At 37.0% G+C, this 19181-nt stretch overlaps 1 protein-coding gene across 1 annotated transcript in view; it reads right to left on the reverse strand.

Annotated features, from left to right (window-relative positions):
• The window catches only part of UNC13C (unc-13 homolog C), a 460865-nt gene that overhangs the window by 243408 nt on the left and 198276 nt on the right, over nt 1–19181 (reverse strand). The window contains exons 8-9 of the mRNA XM_087821385.1: nt 11216–11443; nt 9771–9912 (exon numbers count right to left, since the gene is read on the reverse strand). Of these exons, the coding sequence (XP_087677511.1) occupies nt 9771–9912; nt 11216–11443 (370 nt within the window). The remainder of the gene's footprint in view (nt 1–9770; nt 9913–11215; nt 11444–19181) is intronic.

Raw genomic sequence — 19181 nt, forward strand, 5'->3', positions numbered from 1 at the left:
TGGCATAGTGGAGAGCCATGGGCCTGAGGCGCTCTACGTGCGGCCACATCTGGGTAGCTGTGACCTGAACACCGCTGCCACATGCTCCAGTGGGCTGAGGCAATTATGACTCTATAAACAATAGCATTGTGAATTTCTGGAGCTTATGTGTTAAAAGAGCCTACATGTACACTGACTCTTAACAATACCATCACTGAGTCAAAGTGGACAATATATATATATTTTTTTTCTTTTTGCACATCTGCCATGGTAAAATGAGATTCAAATAACTTACGGGGTTTCCTGGAGTCAAGAAGCACGTTAGATCCTGACCAGTCTGGAACTCAGGTTAATAAACTTGCAGGCCAGATAGCACATGAAGTTACTCTTCAGTCAGTGCTTTCCATGGACCTGGTACAGTGCTTTGCATATAATGGACACTCAGAAAATATGAGTGGAATAACTGATACCCAACTAGGCACATGGAGCTGGCTGTCCAGTCAATTACGTAAGTAGAATGTACGAGCGCCATGGTACTGCCTATTAAATACCACCGCAAATAAATAAGGGCCTGTTTGCACTCTTACCAAAGGCACTGTGTTAACTACACTTTCCATTTTTAAGATAATTCTTTATTTCAGTGCTCAATACCAGTTTAAAAAGATAACCAGCACATGCCTGCTACTGCAGTTAGGACCTACATGCCCTCTAGGTCAGAGTCAGCATGAACATTTGTTTTTATTTCAGAGATCAGCAAAAATAAAGCACCAAGGATCAACTATAGAGTCCCCTACAAAACATAGTGTCGACCAATAGATATATAAATGGTAAGTCTCCTAACACAAAATTTCTTATTAAAATGGACAGACTACACTGCCATTTTTCTCTCTGGAACCCACTGGGAGAAACTTCCTTCCTTTCCTCCTGAGGGAATGAATGATTTATGATAAGCATAAAATATGTCATTAACCATAGCATAGGAAAATCAAATCAAATGTCAAAATTAATTATGAAATGATCAAATACACAGCTTACAAGGATCAAAGAGCAAGATAACAAGCACTTTAGATTTATGCAATACTGAGCACTTTCATATACATTATCTTAATTAATCCTAGTGATATGTTAAAAATTACATGTGTTTACAATGCCTCTTAACCCACATCTCTGCAAAGGCTTAATTGGTCATGCCTCCATTCTCTGTGAACACCCTCCTGAGTATCCCGCTTTAGAATCGCACAACATTCATAGTTTTTTGAAGATTAAAATGTCAAGCTACTTTTTTTAATCCATGGGGCGTGAGATAAAATTAAAATGGAAATTACTTAGCATTAAACTCTTGAAGGCATCAAAGTGCAATTAATGAGGGTGGGGGGACAATTAAGCTTTCAAACAAAAAAATTAAAAAATTGCTTCATTTGCATTTTCATCACCAGCTTTGTGATTGAGTGCCTTGTCCAGGTCAAAGGCACTTTTTCAAAAGGAAGAGTTGGATGTGGGGAAAATACACTTCTTTATTTCTACTTGTATCTTATTTGTGGCTTCACAACAGGCAGCTGTTTTGTATTCTTGGCTGTTCTGTAACTTGCCCAAGTTTCGATTTTCTCATTAAAATGAGGGAGTTGGATAAAACAATCTCTCAGATCCTTTGCCTAAGCTCGGTTCTCTAAATCATATCAGCAGCACTTTCTTTTCACAGCACCTTGTTTGCTGGTCTCTCTCAGTCTCACTATTCAGGTTGGAACTTTTTGATAGGAAAGTATTACTGCCAGGTTTGCTTTGAAGTACTGAATCTCAGCACAGGAAAGATTGTGTAACTAATGCTAAAAATGATCATAATATGACTACCATGTTTAATGTTTGACAAGTGCCATGTGATCTATAGACATTACTTCAACAAATACAACAATCTTGTGGGCTATGTATTATTATCTCAATTTTTCATATAAGAAGAGCTAAAGCTAAGAATTTAAGTAAACTGCTCCAAATGTAATCTAAAGCCACACTATTAATAAGACATTCTATTTTCAGAATGTTGGGACACTCTTTTACACTCCATTTCACAGGGCAGAACTGTCAAGGTAATGGGAGGAATGGATGAGTTCCTCTGTGACATGTATGCATTTTTATACAGCTGCACATAAATTCACTGTGAACTCATTTTCTCCTGCAAAAGAAAACCCCTTATAAAGAAAGATAAGTTTGAAACTCTCATTCCATTTTCACAGTAAAGTGAAAGCACACACAGGTAAATTCAAGATGGTATTACTGGAACCACAGTGATATAAAACCTCAATAATAAAAATGGAATCTTGGAGTTAAAGAAACTAGCAATAAGAATTACTGTTGAAAATTTAGGCATTCATTTTTAATATTCTAGAAAGAGACAAACAGAAGATAATTGTGAGTATAATTTTCTTGAATTAATATTTTGTCAGTAAAGTGAAAAATATGAAAAATTATGCTACATATATATGGCATGCATAGTAGTGCAATGGATTTATTTTTTATTTTATTTTACTTTTTAATTTATTGTTGACATTATTACAGATTCCTCCATTTTACCCCCCTTCACCCACCTCCACCCAGTCTTCCCCCCCTCCCCTGGGCCATCACCACACAATTGTCTGTGTCCATGGGCTATGCATAGATGTTCTTTGGCTAAGAGAAATAAGCCAGACACAGAAAGACAAATATCACATAATCTCACTTATATGTGGAATCTAATGAACAAAATAAACTAACAAACAAAACAGAATCAGAGGCATGGATACATGGAAGAGACTGAGAGTTCAGATGGGAGGGGGATGGGGGCACCAGATAAAGAAGTGCAATGGTTTTAAATTTGAATTTCTTCATTTTTTAAAGTAATTCTGTTTAAATAGATGCATTATTATTACTGACAGTGTAGATGATGCCTCCTATCAAAAGGAAAACAGAGGCATACAGTATAATAAATTATATGACAACCGCCAATTAGAATATAGATAATCCATATTCTAACAGTCCATCCCAGTATACTCTCCTGTCTACTGGCCCCCATGAATCATGAGGCTTTCCAGCCTGTCTGGTGGAAACGAAGACCATCTGTGCCCTGAAATGAGCATTGGGTAAAGTCATTTCTAACCTTTTTGGTAGACCTTATCTTGGTCTTGCCTCACATGCACTTATTCAGCTGATTTCTCAAGTGGAACCCTTTGCAGAATTAAAAAAATATAACTATTTGCACTGCTGCATTTCTTTGGTTGGATGCTTTATTTCACAGTTGCAACTGGCAATCTATGGATCAAATATCTGCAGGAGTTTTATGCTGTTTTGATATGCCTCATGTTGGCCCTCATACTCTTTGGCTTTGTTTATCTTTTCAAGATGTTTTAGTCTAGTTCAGAGGGAGTAACAGGGACTGAGATTTCTCCCATATGAAAGACGAACAGTGAGCAGAATATATCAAACAATGATTTTCAGTATAGTGGAGACCTGCCGATGGAGGACAGTGACAACAGACAGAAACCACGAAGGTGAGCCCTGCTATTCATTACTTCGGCTTACTGTCTTAGGAGTCTCTAGGCCCCTGTGAGAGGAGAGGGAGCCCAGATAGAACCCATTGGGCTCTCTGAGTTACAAAGAGAGCTGAAAACCTGAGAAGACAAAGGTAACTAGAGGTCACAAGGAATACTATCAAAAAGAAGAGAGCTAAAGAGAAGAAAAACTCCAACTATCTGCAGAGGGTTCCTCTTGAACAATCATCTGAGCAATGATAAGGACATGCATGTGATGAAACTACCCAAGGCCCGATTAAGAGCCATGGAAAGGAACTGCGTGTAACAGTGCTCAGCACTCCCAAAGGCCAGAAACGGTGCATATTTCTACTGGGTGGACTAGGAAACCTTGTCATTCATGAGTCAGTAGACTCAGAATAGTCTTGGTTCAGAACTGAGGAATAATTTGCCTTTACTTAAGCACTATCTCATTCCCACTTAAAATTCAAAAGCAAGATTTTAAAGAACCAAGCTATTTCCATGTAGTCCCAGAACAAAACTTAAGAATACATATAGGATGCCAAAAATATCCAGCAACCATCAAGGTAATATTTGCAATGTCTGCCATCCCATATAAAATTACCAGGCATGTGAAGTAGCATTAAAATATGACACATAATGAGAAGAAAAATCTATCAATTAAAACTGACCAAGAATGGACATGGACGTTAGAATTGGCAGTCAAGGACTGCAAAACAGTAATTAAAAGTTTTGCAAATGTTCAAAGAATAAAGTAGAGAAAGACAATGTCAAGGGAAGGAGAAGACAAGCCACAGATGGGGAGTAAACATTTTCAAAAGGCACATGTGATAAAGGACTCTTATACAAAATATTCAAAGAACTCAAAAACTCAACAATAAGAAAACAAACAACCTAATTAAAAATGGGCCAGAAACCTTAAAAGACACCTCAACAAAGAAGATATACACATAGCAAATAGCATATAAGAAGATGCTTCACATCATATGTCATCAGGAAAATGCAAATTAAAATAACAATGAGCTACCACTACACAGCTATTAGAATCAGAATACTATCAACACCTAATACTATAGAGGATATGAAGCAGCAGAAATTCTTATTTGTTGCTGGTGAGAAAGCAAAATGATACAGCCGCTTTGGAAGATAATTTGGCAGTTTCTATAAAACAGGAGCGGGGAATGTCTGGCCCATGAAATCATTTGGTCTGGCCCTGCCAAGGCAACCATAGGCAAAACTTAAAATTCAATAAATCTAGGAGCTTTTTCACAGCTAATTTTTAAGTTGATAATTTTGCATAGCCCGCGAATGATGTTATAAATATCCAAATGGCCCTTGGCAGAAAAAAGGTCCCCATCCCTGCTATAAAACAAAATATACTCTTACCATATGATCCAACAATCATGATTCTTGGTACTTATGCAAAGGATTTGAAAACATGTCCCCCACAAAAAAACTGCATATGGATGCTTATAGCAGCTTTACTCATAATTGCCAAAATTTGGAAGCAACCAAGATACTCTTCAGAAAGAGAATGGATAAATAATCCACATAATGGAATATAATTAGTGTTAAAAGAAATGAGTTATCAAGCCACAAAAAGACATGGAAGAACCTTAAATGCATATCTCTGAGGGAAAGAAATCAATCTGGAAAAGCTACATACTCTGAGTCCAATTGCTGTTGACCTTTGAACAACATGGATTTGGACTGCAAGGATTCATTTATAAGCAGATTTTTTTTTTTCAATAAACACAATTGGCCCTCCTTATCAATGCGTTGCATATCTGCTGATTGAACCAACCATGGATCAAACCCAGTATTTTTTCATTCCTAACTGTGGTTTCCCAACTGTGGATTCCCAACCATGAATCCAAAATACTGTTTTGAATCCTTAGTTGGTTGAATCTGTTGATGTAAAGGGCTGACAGCAGAGTCAATAGTTATACTCAGATTTTCAATTGTGCTGTTTCAGTGCCCCTCCCTCTTCTCCCCAGCTGTTCAAGGGTCACCTGTATATGACATTCTTGGAAAGGCAAAATTATGGAGACAGTAAAACAATCAGTGGTTGTCATGTCTTTGGGAGGGAGAAGAGATGAATAGGTGGGGCACAGAGGATTTTTAAGGCAGTTAAAATACCCTGTATGATACCATAATGATGAATAGATGTCTTTATACATTTGTCCAAATCCATAGAATGTACAGCACCAAGAGTGAACTGTAATGTAAACTATGGGCTTTGAGTGATAATGATGTGTCAATGTTGGTGCATCAGTTGTAACAAATGCACCACTCTGGTGGGGGAAGTTGATAATAGGGAAGACTATGCACATGAGGATGTAGGAGCCATACTGGAAATCACTTTCCCTCAATTTTTCTGTGAACTTAATACTTCTCTCAAAAACTATCTTAATAAAAAGAAAAATGTTAAGTGGAGACATGGAAGATGAGAAAATCCAATTTGAACTTCCTGGAGGTGAAAAATACAGTGGCTTGAATTAATAGTAGATTTGACATTACAAAATAAAAAGTTACTAAATTCAAACAGATGGCAATAAAAATAATCCAAAGTAAAGTACAAAGAAAGAGAGAGGAAGAGAGAGAGAAAACTAGAGCATCGGTGGGTTGTGGGACAACTTCGAGGCCTAATACATATATACATGTGGAATCTCCAAAAGGTAGAGGCAGAAAGAATAGTTAAAGAAATAATGGCCAAAAGTTTTTCAAATTTGAAGAAAACTGAAGACCTACAGTTTCAAGTAGCTCAACAAACCCTAAGCACAGAAGCATAAAGAAAACTACACCATGGCATATCCATAATCAGGTTGTGCAAATGAATGAAGAAAACAAAGTCTTAAATGGGAGGGTGGTAAAGGGTAAAGGGGACCACATATATGGTGATGGAGGAAGATCTGACTTTGAGTGGTGGGTACACAATGCAATATACAGATAATTACACACCTTAAACTTATATAATGTTATGAACTAATGTCACCTCAATATATTTAATTTTTTTAAAAAGTAGAGGGATAAAATAAAGACATATACAGAGGTACAAAAATGAGGACCAAAGATTTCTCATTGAATACAAGAAACAATTCAAACACAAAGACAATGGAACAATATCTTCAAAGTAAATTTTTTAAAATGGCATTCAGGGTCATAGGATCTTTTCAACAGATGCAGTAAAAGCATTAGACAAAATACAACATCCATTTCTGATCAAAACTCTTGGTGTACTGGGAATAGAAGATAGTGGTGTTGACTGGATAAATGGAATCTACAATAAACCTACAGCTAATATAGTTAATCAAGAATGTTTTCCATCTAAGGTTGGGAACAAGGCCAGGAAGTCTGCTCTTATCACTTCCATTTAGCATTATACTGGAAATCTTAGCCAGGGCAGTAAGGCAATCAAAATTGTATCAGGTGTGTGTGTGTGTGTGTGTGTGTGTGTGTGTGTGTAAAAATGATAAACTGATTATAAAATTCATATGGAAATGATTAAAAAGTTCTAAAATATTTAAATTTTAAAAAGAAAAAGTTGAAGGACTAACACTACTTGATTTTCAGACTTATGAAGTGAAGTTGTAGTTATCAAGACCATGTGGCATTGGCATACAGATGGATAAATAGATCTATGGATGAGAATAGATAATTCAGAAATAGAGCCACATATATAGAGAGAGTTGAGTTTCATTAAATGTGCAAAAGCAGTTTAGTAGAGAAAAGATAGTACTTTCCAATATCCAAATGAAAAATGATACAGTTGAGTCTATAACTTATACTATAATCACAAATTACGCCAAAATGTATCATAGACCTAAATATAAAACATAAAACTGATACAAATGCAAAAACAAAAGTGTGAATATTTAAACAGACACAACTAAAAGTGATAAAGGATAGCATCTGAAAAGATGCTTAAGTCATTAGCCATTAGATAAAAGTAAGATAAAATCACTATAAGATACCACTACACATTATTACAATGGCTAAAACGTAAAAGATTGGCCTTATCAAATGTTGGAAGAATGTGTATGACCTAGAATTCCCATTTAGTGGTGGTGGAAATGTAAAATGGTGCAACAACTTGGAAAAGTGTCTTAGAAATTAAACATATTCCTAATAAATGTGCAGCTATTCTACTCTTAGGTATTTATTCAAGAGAAATGTAAACATATGTCCATACAAATACGTATGCACAAGTGTTTCTAACTGCTTTATTTTTAATATCTAAAAACTAGAAACAAACCAAATATCCATTGAAAGGTGAATGCATAAAGTTTGATATTTTGATACAACAAAATGCTACCACGCAATACAAAGAAACGATTGCTAAACCCTACATGGATGGATCTCAAAATAACTGCTGAGTGAATGGAACCACAGGAAAGAAGGGTGCATACTGAATTACCTATTTGTATAAAATTCTAGAAAATGAAAAATGCTCCATAGCATCATAAAGCAGATCAGTGACTGCCTTGGTCTGGAGGGGGTTGAGGGATGGCTTCAACGAGGCATGAGAACCTTTTTGAGGTGATGGGTATGTTCATTATTTTGTCTGTGGCGATGATTTCATGGGCGTATACATATATCAAAATTTTAAATTGTAGAATTTAAATATGTAGATTTTATGCTTTGTCAATTATACCTTAATAAAGCTGTCTTTAAACTTTCAAGTTTCCAGCTTCTGAGACACTGCAAGCTCTAGCTGCACTGCATCTGCATGACTGCATAGTGACAGAAGCTGCCCCTTTCCTATCAGTCACTTGCTGTCAGGTTTGCCACAGTCCCTGTCCCTCCCCTTTGTTGCTATTATTCTGTTTTATTCATTTACTTGACTGCCTTAGGGATTTTAATTCATGAATAGTGATTAATTTCTTATCTTCCATTAAGAAACAAAGAAATATTACGCTAAGTGAAATAAGCCAGTTGGAGAAAGACAAGTACCATATGATTTCACTTACATGTGGAACCTAATGAACAAAATAAAATAACAAAATAGAAACAGACTCATAGACAGAGAACTGACTGACAGCTGTCAGAGGGAGGGGGGTTGCAGGGCTGGATGAAAGAGGTAAAGGGATTAAGGAAAGAAAAACACCCACCAAAAAAACTTCTTAGACACAGACAGCAACATGGTGATGGTAATTATTAGAGGGAAAGTGGGGTGGGCGGAGGTAGAAGAGAGTAAAGGGGGTCAAATGGATAAATGGTGATGGAAGGAGACATGACTTGGGATAGTGAACACACAGTATAATATATAGAGGATGTTATATAATTGTACACCTGAAATCTATATAATTTTATTAGCCAAAGTTACCCTAATAAATTCAATAAAAAAGAAAAAATAAAGGAGAAAAATAAAGAAATATTAAAATAGTTTCTTCCATCAGTCTGAAGGGAGAAACAGTTCATATCCCTTAACTCAGTCTATGGTATCCTCTGTTATTTGGTCCCAACAGATTTTCCCAATCTTTTTCTGAACACTCCCTTTATCAGCCCTTATACTCAAGAAGCTCTGTATCTCTTACACACTATTGCCCACATTCCCAAGCAAGCTGTATGTGTTGGGTTTGTTTACTTAGCATGTTAATGAGATCCATGGTTAAACTATTAGCAAAGGGAGAATGGGGGAAAAAGGACTGTCTTTATAGTCATGGTTAGGGATTTTCGTTTCTGCCAAATGAGAGCTGGAAGTCATTTTATGTCTCTTCAGAAGGAGTTGTAGAAAGAAAAAAATCCTTGACAGAGAAAATGATTTCTTGCTGTTTGGTGCAAGATATAAGAGGTTTAAAAATAAATGACCTCAGAAAATGAGAGGCTGTAAAAGTTATGATCAACCATTTCATCTGCACAGGCTGGTGTAGATGCGATGGGCCAGGTGTTACACAAAATCTTTCTATTGTCTTTAGCCATAAATCCTCAGATGTCAAGGGGTTGCTAAACCAAGCCTGTAAATTCCTAGCTATGTTAGGACAACCCATTATAAGTCAGGTTGTAATCTTTTTTTTTTCCCCTTGCAAAGTCACTCAAACTGTGTCATATTTTCTTTTTTGAAATATTATGTTTATTACTTGCTTCCAAAGTTGAACAATAAATAATATTATGAGAGTATTAAGCAAGTTTATAACATTAGTTTTATTCTTTTTGTAATTTGCATAAATACTATTAAAATGAAATAATAATTGCTTGTATATTTTTCATGCCTGTCTTAAATTTATACTCAAATATTGTATTATTTGTAACAGTTTCATATGATATACTTACAAATAAAACTTCTCATCCCATACTGGATTCAAATTTCCAAAAATGGTTTTAGTTCTTCTTTTGTTCTTTCCGACTTGAACTGTAACATATGGGTCACTGGACCCTGTTTTGTCTTTTGCCTGCAGCCCTTGTGCAGAAACCACTGAAATGACAAAAATAAACATTTTAATATAAAGGTTTCCCCAGAAACAAATAATAATAATGAAGGAAACTTTTCTATCACTTTGTCCCTGGATTTGAAGATGCATCCCCATTGCTTTTTTCTCATGAGCAACAGAAATTTAAAAAAATGTTTATTAAGATTATGAATACCCTGAACATTAAAATCTTCCTTTGGACTAATATGTTTTTTCCTGTAATGAATAGTAAATAGTACATATGTGTGTGTATATATATATATGTATATATATACGCACACACACACACATATACATATATATAATGAATAGTATATGTATATGAGTAGTATATATATAATATATATACATGCTTAAACATATTAGTTATATACCCATATATACATTACTGTATTCATGTATAAAGAAATAACCATGCACATACAATATGCAAAAAGTTCCCCAACATAATTCAAAGTCCTGTATTTTAAAATTTATTTATTTACAAGTTTGCTGTCAGCACTGATCAACTCAACCCGATAGAAGAAGCATCTTTATTCTGCCTTTTAAATACTATATCAGTAAGTTAAGAGCCTTGGTAAATCTTAACATGATAAATAACACACTCACTTAATGTTACAAGCAACTTCAGTTCAAATTACTAGACATCACTAAACTCAATTTTTCCCCCCTGTACTGTTTTCAGAGGGAGGAGGAGAGAGGGAGAGAGAGAGACAGGAACATCAATGATGAAAGAGAGTCATTGGTCGTCTGCCTCCTGCATGCCCCCTGCTGGGATCAAGTCCACAACCCAGTGCCCCGGCTGGGAATCGAACTGCCATCTCTCGGATCATAGGTCTATGCTCAACTGCTGAGAAAGGCAAATTCAAATTTTCTTGACTCAAGGATCAAACGGATGAGGGTTATTGACCCAGGACTAAGTAAAACGATATGTTTTCTTATTAAAAAAAAACTGACTGAAGAGATTATTGGCTACTCTTGTAATTTATCAGTGATAGGAAGAAACACAGCAAATAATCTCTTGTAAACTGCAGGATATTGATGAGCATGCTGTAAACAAACCTTCGCTGAAAGACTTTTTGATTGGACCAAGACACAGCTTTTGATTAAGACAAGACACAGATAGATCAAGAAATTACTTCACTTACCTAGTACATATTTTAGAAATTTTAAGTACCAACAAGACTTCTAGTCCATATTGACAAGATTGAAAATCCTATTTATTTTATCTATAATTATTTTTAGCAGTGATTTCTAAGATACATAAAAACTCAATGCAGGCTAAAAATTTTAAAGACTTATTTTTACCTGTAATGGTTATTTTTGCTGACCACTTAGATGTCCCATCCAATACACTCTGTTTGGCTGCCTTTGTGTACTGAACAAAATCTTCCTTGGATATCTGAAACATTTCTTGAATTACTTCAAAAACCTCTGGTCTATTTTTTTCCCTGATCTTCATTCTTTCTTTCATAGCTGTAATAATAGTCTGAGTCTTGTCTTCAGCGCCATGCTTAGAACTCTTTTCTGCTGCTCCTATAACGGAAAAAGTAATGGTGGTATAAATGTATGTGCAGTTACTTGCTGATGGCCTGAGAAAGGGAGAAAAAGGAGGAGGAATATGAGAATGAATGAGTGCTTTTATTCTGAGGGGTCAGAGTGGCCTTTTTAGAAAATATCAGGAGATCAAGTCACAATGAACAACTTATGGTTTTGGCAAGTGAATGGAACTCAATGATCTCCAGTTTTCTCACTTGTATTATTGGACTAAATCAGGGGTTGTGCAAATATTTAGTTTGAATTTTCAAAACCAAATTTCAAAAAACCCCAAAAGATTGTGCACAATTAAATGTATTATATACCACCCATATTTACTCAATGGATAACCAAATCAAGTTGGGAAATAGATTGGATATATATGGCAAATGTCACTCAAAATCAATATCTCAAATATTTGTGTTCATCCAAAATATCTAATTATTTTTACTGATGAAATTTATCACAATTAAATGATTTTTTTCTTGTAAAATAAATACCATTACTATTTGTTGTATTTTGAAATATAGAGTAAGATTTTACTTACATTGAAAGTGATTCTGCTGTTTAAAAAAGATTTAGAAACCACTGGGCTTGAAAACCTCTAAAGTATCTAATAGACCACAGACTTGAATTATCATTTTATTATAGGGTCATAGTTTTGAACAGTCCGAATTCTCACTTTCCACTCAAAACTCTTTTTGATTTCTAGGACATTGTTTTTTTATGATTGGTCTCAACTTTCTGAGTATTTTTGTTGATAACACAAATCCTTCTGGCAGTGAAGGATTTCCAATAGTCCATTCTTAGGTCCCTCCACCTTTCCCAGCTACCAGCCAGCTGTTCTCACGTTCTTTCTGGCCTCTGGGTTTCTCAATATTACAGAACAAATAAATAGTGAACCATGATTTCAACTCTCATAGTTGTTTAGTGAATTTGAAGTGAGAAAGCAAATGCCTATGCACCAGGGTCTGCAGGAACTGCCGGTGCTGAAAGCAAACCTTTTTTGACACAGAAGCAACTAAGAGGCAGTGAAAAGATGAGAAGCTTGTGTTCAGTTAGTGACTGTTCCAATATTCATCTACATGACTAAGTATTGCCCGACTTGTATTATTGATTTTTAAAAATATTATATTTCAAAAATAGGCAAACTTGTACAATATTTCATAACATGTTGAGGTTAAATGGGATAAATTATCTGCACAATTTCTACCAAAAGGATAGCCTTGGTAATGTTCTTTGAATCTAATTCTGTGACTCTTAAGCCAATTTAAGTATAGAAGCTAAGACAAAAGGGAAAAGGTCAGCTACTAACTTTCCTTTTTATAAATTCATATGCAATTTGACAGCAGTAATTTAGTAAAAACTTTATTTATTTGAAAGTATAACATTTGTTTATGAAAGTGGAAAAAATATATTAATAGTAATTAAGGTGTAATTAGAGAAAGTTAAAAGAGATGAACATTCTAATGGTAGAAAGAGCAGATTCCTTGTCTTTATTTTTAAAAACAAACAAAAAAAAACCCTTTGGCTACAAATAACATTTTTAAAAAAATACTAAAATCTAATGCATTCCATTTAAGGTAATTTGCCATTTTAAATGACCTGAACATTTGTTAAAGTATGCCCTAGAACAGTTACACATTTGTACATTATGTACCCTAAAGCAATTAAGCATATTTGTAATTTATCAATAACTGTGGAGGAAAAGGGGCCACATACTAAACCTGACAAGCTCAGGGGAGGCCTGCCTGGCGGCTTTACAAACTCAGAGGCTTAAAGTAACCACATAGGATAGTCTGAAATTAAAACTTTTTTAACTAAAAGCAGTTCATGGAAGGTAGTAATGTTCTAGGGCAGTATTTTTCCCTAACAAAGGTCAATCTTCACCTTAACCTAGCCAGTCTGTAGTCTTTTTGCATCTAGGATAACATACCCGATAAACATGCATTTGCAATAACAAAGTAATTTCCCCTCAAAGCACAATCACTGCACCAGAGCAGGAGACCACAAATCTCCTCATTCTTATTGTTATCATGTTAATTGTTGACTGTTAGCTTTCCTGTACCCACCTATGTAAAATAAGTATGTGTCTATCATTTTATTTTTTTATCCAGTCCCAGAAGTTACCGCCCTCCTATTGTCCCTGCTTTGCTTTCACCTGTCTCCCTAATCTATCACCAATGGATTTCACTACTTATACCTCTTTTTATTGTAATGCAGCATAAAATAAGGTGCAAAACTACCGTTTTCTAGAGCATTTTCTCAGTTCCTTGAGGTTTTGCTTCTGGCAACTGTCAGTTTTGCTCAAATAAACTCATAAATATTCTTATAGGTTTGGATGTTTCTTACATTGACATAACATCACAGTACATAATTATTACACAGCAAAATAAGTGTAGGCTAGACTAAATACTAGTTGCAACTGTTACTATTGTAACTAGCTAGTTAACATTAATAATAGAAAAAGAGCAAAGGGAAAGCCAAATGTTATAAGCATGGTCATTTGGGTAGCTTCACCAGGAGGCTGCAGTTTCACACTCCTCAGGGAACCACTGGTCCATTCTGGGGAAAGGAGTCCAACAAAGGACAAGATGGGCACACATGCAGTGAAGTTGGGGTGATGTAGGAAAGGTGCTTGCCTGTCAGCCTAACCTGGGAGAAAGATAATTGGCTACGGGGGTGGAGCCACCACAAGTGTGTGAAATCCTGAAGGGCTGATTGGTTAGGCTCCCAGTTATAATTCCCAGACAAAGAATTCTGTTTCTTGCTTGTTTGCTCTTGAGCTCCTGTTTCTTGCTTGCTCTGTGACTCCCACTGGCCTTAAGCAGCCGTTGGTCATGCAGACCCCACACACAATGGACTGCAGCTGGGAACACAAGCTAAGCTAGCCAGATGCTGGACTGGACTGGACTAGACTGTGCTCTGATATGGAGCAGAAACTCTGGGAAGTGGCTTTACTCCTTGCCCTGCTGAAGATACAGCTGGGATTTTTCCATGGTGAGATGGAGGAAGATGGGATCTTGGAGGGGAACCCCTTAATTTTACATCACCAATAAATCTTTCCACCATACCTCAACCTCCTGAGGGGAACTCAGGAAATTATTTTCCCCATGACACCCCAAGAGCTCTACTTCCACCTGTGACAGGTGAGGAAACAGAGGGCACCCCACTGATAACAGAACTATTCAATGGGCAGATTTTACTATAAGTACTGAAATAGTCAGTAAATAGAACAGTGATGGCTTGAAAAAGCTACCTGCTAGATTCAAAGTGCCGCAAATGTTTGGTTTGTAAAGGTCATCCTAAGAATGTCCAAAGAGTTAGAAGTATCATAAAAATTTTGACTCCCTCCAAGTTTTCTAAACAACTATTAACTTTGTGATAATCAGTGCTCCCCAAGGCTCCAGAAAAGAGTATTAAAGTCCCCCAGAGTTAAATATATTTTGATTATTTTTTCTAAATTTAGGAAGAGCCAGCTGACCACGACTCACATAATAAATGCTCATTCAAGTAAAAACTACTAAATTTAAGACTAGAATGTCAAGAGATTTTTCATTTAAAGGAATCAAATCTCTTTACTTAACAACTGATCTTGAATTCTTTTGAAGAATAAATTAGGAACGCACCACAGTTTGCTTTGAACTCCTTCACAAATACTCTTAATGTTGGAGTAGAAGATCTCTATCTTGTACAGACAACAGACCCATAAATTGTGAAATCGCCAGCCTAGGAGAGTAGGTTAGCAGAGACTTGTGTTTAAGCCCTTTACCTGTTATATCCAGAAAAGATATCTAAATTTTTAAAAGTTCTAATCTTATATTTTTGATCTGGAGAAAATAATTTAACTTTGATCTGTTTAGTTCAGAGATACAGAGACAATTTATAATTAATTTTTGTCCCTGATCTGCAAGTACTTTCTATTGCCCTATTGTTTAAACCCACATATATCATCTTTAAAAACAAAACAAAACTATTTTTTAAACAGGCGCAATTTGCAAAGAATTTCCAGCCCTTTTGGTTTATTATTTTCCTTCTGGCTTATTCTGTTTATCTCAAAGTCATGAGAGATAAATTTACATTTGCATTTATATGAGTCTTCCTTCAAAGTGTCTGATAAAAGGTCTAATACCTTAATTGAAATATAGTAATATGCCAACCAGAGATAAAAAATAAATGAAATAAAAGGAGACAATGTACAGTGAAAGCACTTTGTAAAGTATAATACATTATACAAATGAAATGCATCATTGTTATTTTCAAAAACAATTGACAGATCAGTCAATACAACTATGCACAGCAAAACTGCAAAAGAATTCATTCTTAAACAGAGGCAGACTTATCCCACATGATTCCCTTCTACATAATTTAATGAGACAGCCAATTTTCTTTAATTTTTATTTATTACCCAAAATAAAAATTTCATGTGAAATTCACAATTTCACCACCTTTATATGGCAATTTACAACTTTAATGCGTCTTCAAAATAGTTATCTATATATATATATAACTGCTGCGCTATTCTCCCTTGGTCTCAGTCTCTTCTCTTTCCTACTTTTCTCATAGCTGTTCCAAAACACATCAACTCTATTCACCTATCTCACCCCCTTACTCTCTATTCTCAGCATATGATCTTTTCTTTAAATAGAAAAAGAGGCTTTCTAAACTCAGTGGTCACATTTTCTTCCCCAGTCCCCCACAGAAACAAACAAACAAAATCCAAACGTGATTTGTAAGTATCATTAGCAGATTTTTGTGGCGTAAATATGCCAAACATGGCTGATTTCAAGCAACTGCCTCACAGAATTCTTGAATATATACCTATCACCACTGCCACGCCTACCTGAATGTACATACATCCTACATGCTAGCCTGCAAGGCCAACCTTAATTGTGTTTTCCAAGTATCTAGCTCACCCAATAAATAAAGAAGACAAAATATTTCTTAGGGAAACCTAAAATAAAATTATTACTATATTTAACTAATTTGGCTCCAGTGTAATTTAATGCGTTAGGAACTTCTTATACACTCTGATAACAAGGCCACAATTCTGGAATAAACAAAAATAAATTCACTGTAAAATGATAAACATACTGTGGAATGCACCTTATGAAGATCCCTTGTCTTCAGATTTGGAATTTTCTGAAAACAAAGGCTGTGTGCCCATCATTAGAAAGCAGAATTTGGTTGCCCCATATACCTCATGTACTTAATGGTCTGTGTAAAACAAGGGCATAAGTCCAAATATGAATGGAAGAAATATATCAAGAAAATCACTTTTAAATAAGGCAATAAAGCATAGTGGCTCATGGTGCTTTTGTATAGAGGGAAACAGTCTTTGTTGTGAATCCTGGTTTGTCACTTCTTAACCATGTGAAATTGGGCTCCTTACATTATCTTTGAAAACCTTAATCTCTTCATCTGAAAAACAAAAGGAAAAAATAGGGCAGGTAGCCTTCCTTACCTGAGTCCTTGTAAAGGTTAAAGGAGATGATGAATACTGTTTCAACACTAATAACTGAACATGGATAGGGACTTCAGAATGTCCAGAAGGTGAAGATATAAGCACTTACTAAGAAATTTCACATTAACAAAAAATTGTGTGGTTCTGAGCTTCAAGACTACATGACCTATGAAGCAAAGAAAACCTTTGTTGCTTTTCTTTTCTTTCCCAGTAAAATCATGTAGGTGGGCCTGCTTTTGGTGCCTCTCTGTTTTTCTTTCCCATGAAATCATGTAGGTGGACATGAGTTAGTATTTCCTACCCTTTCCCTTTAATTGCTTTACACTCAAGATAATCTTAACCCTCCTTCACTCTTTTCAAGGAACCAACCTGCATCTCCCCCAGTCTTCAAGTCGCCCACCTCCTTTGTCTTATATAATCAAAGCCACACACTCCACAGGATTTCTGGCAAACCGACAAAGGACTGATAATTAACAGAAAGGTAACTGGAGGAACACAGATCTAGCATAGCATCATCCCCCACTCCCATGGGTGGCCCCCTCACTGACATAGGGAAATGTGGGCAGGTAGCCCTCTCTCAAGAAACAGCCACCTCCTATGAAGTGACTTCACTGTCAGTGTACTTGGGTCCAAAAACAAACAAATGGCAACATTTCGTCCTTCTCCATCTATACCACCCCCACCATATTCAATTGTCCCATTAATTGTAAATACAAACATTTAGAACAAGTTTAGAAACATTTGCACATTCAAAGAAGATAGAATCAGGAATTCACTCTCACAATTGCACGTCAAAGCTACTACATGTCACAAGCATTATCTAAATACCTATTTTTTTAATTTCCTAATCATTTCAGAGTGAAAAACCATTTATATGAATTAGGGGAACAAATTAATTATTTCTTAAAAAATGAACAATTTCAAAAATATTTTTACTATTTAAGGAAAAAAAGAAAAAAGCAAGGGAGGGGTGGGGGGTGGAAGGAGAAATGACCATTTTGTTCTTACCATTTTAGTTACATAGGTTTCTTCATGTTTTTTTCAAGAAAAAAACAAACAAAAAAGGTAAAACAAAAAATGTAAACACTAGATTCTTTCTATTTCTCTTTTCTCACACAGGCTCTGACAACCAGGAACCTGGCTGACAGTGTCCTTGGAAGCTGGCCTGGAGCTCAGGGCTAGGCCAAGCTGCTCTCCTGCTGGACATGAGCAAGCTCACAGGACAGCCACCTCACACATAGTCACTCTATGACACTGTTAAAGAGAAACAAACAAGGCCACTTCATATTTTTGTCTAAATGTTATCATCATAGCTAGTTATTAATATTAATAATAGGAAGAGAGCAAAGGGGGGGCCAAACATTATAAGCATGGCCATCTGGGCCACGTCACCAGGAAGCGACAGCTTCACGCTTCACACTCCACAGGGAACCACTGGTCCATTCCCTGCAAATCACTGGGAGAAGGGATCAAAGAGGGAGATGGGTGCATGCACAGTGAAGTTGGGGTGACACAGGGGAGTTGCTTGCCTTTCAGTCTAGCCTGTGGAACAGTGGATTGTTTAAGGGGCGAACCCTATTAGAAATGCATGAGAGGAGGAAACAAGATGGCGCGTAGGTAGCAGCCGCACCCGCCGCCTCCCGCAACCACATCAGAATTACAACTAAAATACAGAACCACCGTCACTCAGAGCCTCCTGAGATCTGGCTGAACAGAAGCCCCACAACCAGGGACCTGAAGCAGCACCGAGAGCGGTAGGAGGGGCGGAGACACGGGTGGATCGGGGCTGAATCCCGGAGACGCGGCCTCGGGCCCACACCCGGTGCCCTGGTTGAAACCCAGGAGGGAATCTCGGCGGTGGAGGTTTCCCAGAGGAGGGAGGGGTCCCAGCCCCACAGCAGGCCCCCAGCCCAGGGCTCCAGGGCAGGGAAGAGACGTCCCCACAACTCCGGGCTGTGAAACCAGCGGGACTGTCCCTGAGGGTCACGAAGGCTGCGGGAGTCCCAGCAGCTCCTCTAAAGGGCCCGCGCACGGACTCACTCGGACGCTCCCTCTGAGCACAGCGCCGGGCAGCAGCCTGAAAGGACCCGGGACACTCGGGGAGGAACTAACCTGCCTGAGATCCGGGCGAGAGCTGGAGGGGCGGCTTCCTCCCAGGCAGAAGGGCTGGCAGAGGCCATGGCTCCTTTGGCGAGTCCTCCCCGCACACAGCCGGCAGGCAGGCGCCATGTTTGAATCGCCAGCACCTGACTCTCACCTTTGGCCCCGCCCCGT

Source organism: Miniopterus natalensis, chromosome 1, assembly GCF_054644295.1.
Source record: "Miniopterus natalensis isolate mMinNat1 chromosome 1, mMinNat1.hap1, whole genome shotgun sequence".
NCBI lineage: Eukaryota > Metazoa > Chordata > Mammalia > Chiroptera > Miniopteridae > Miniopterus > Miniopterus natalensis.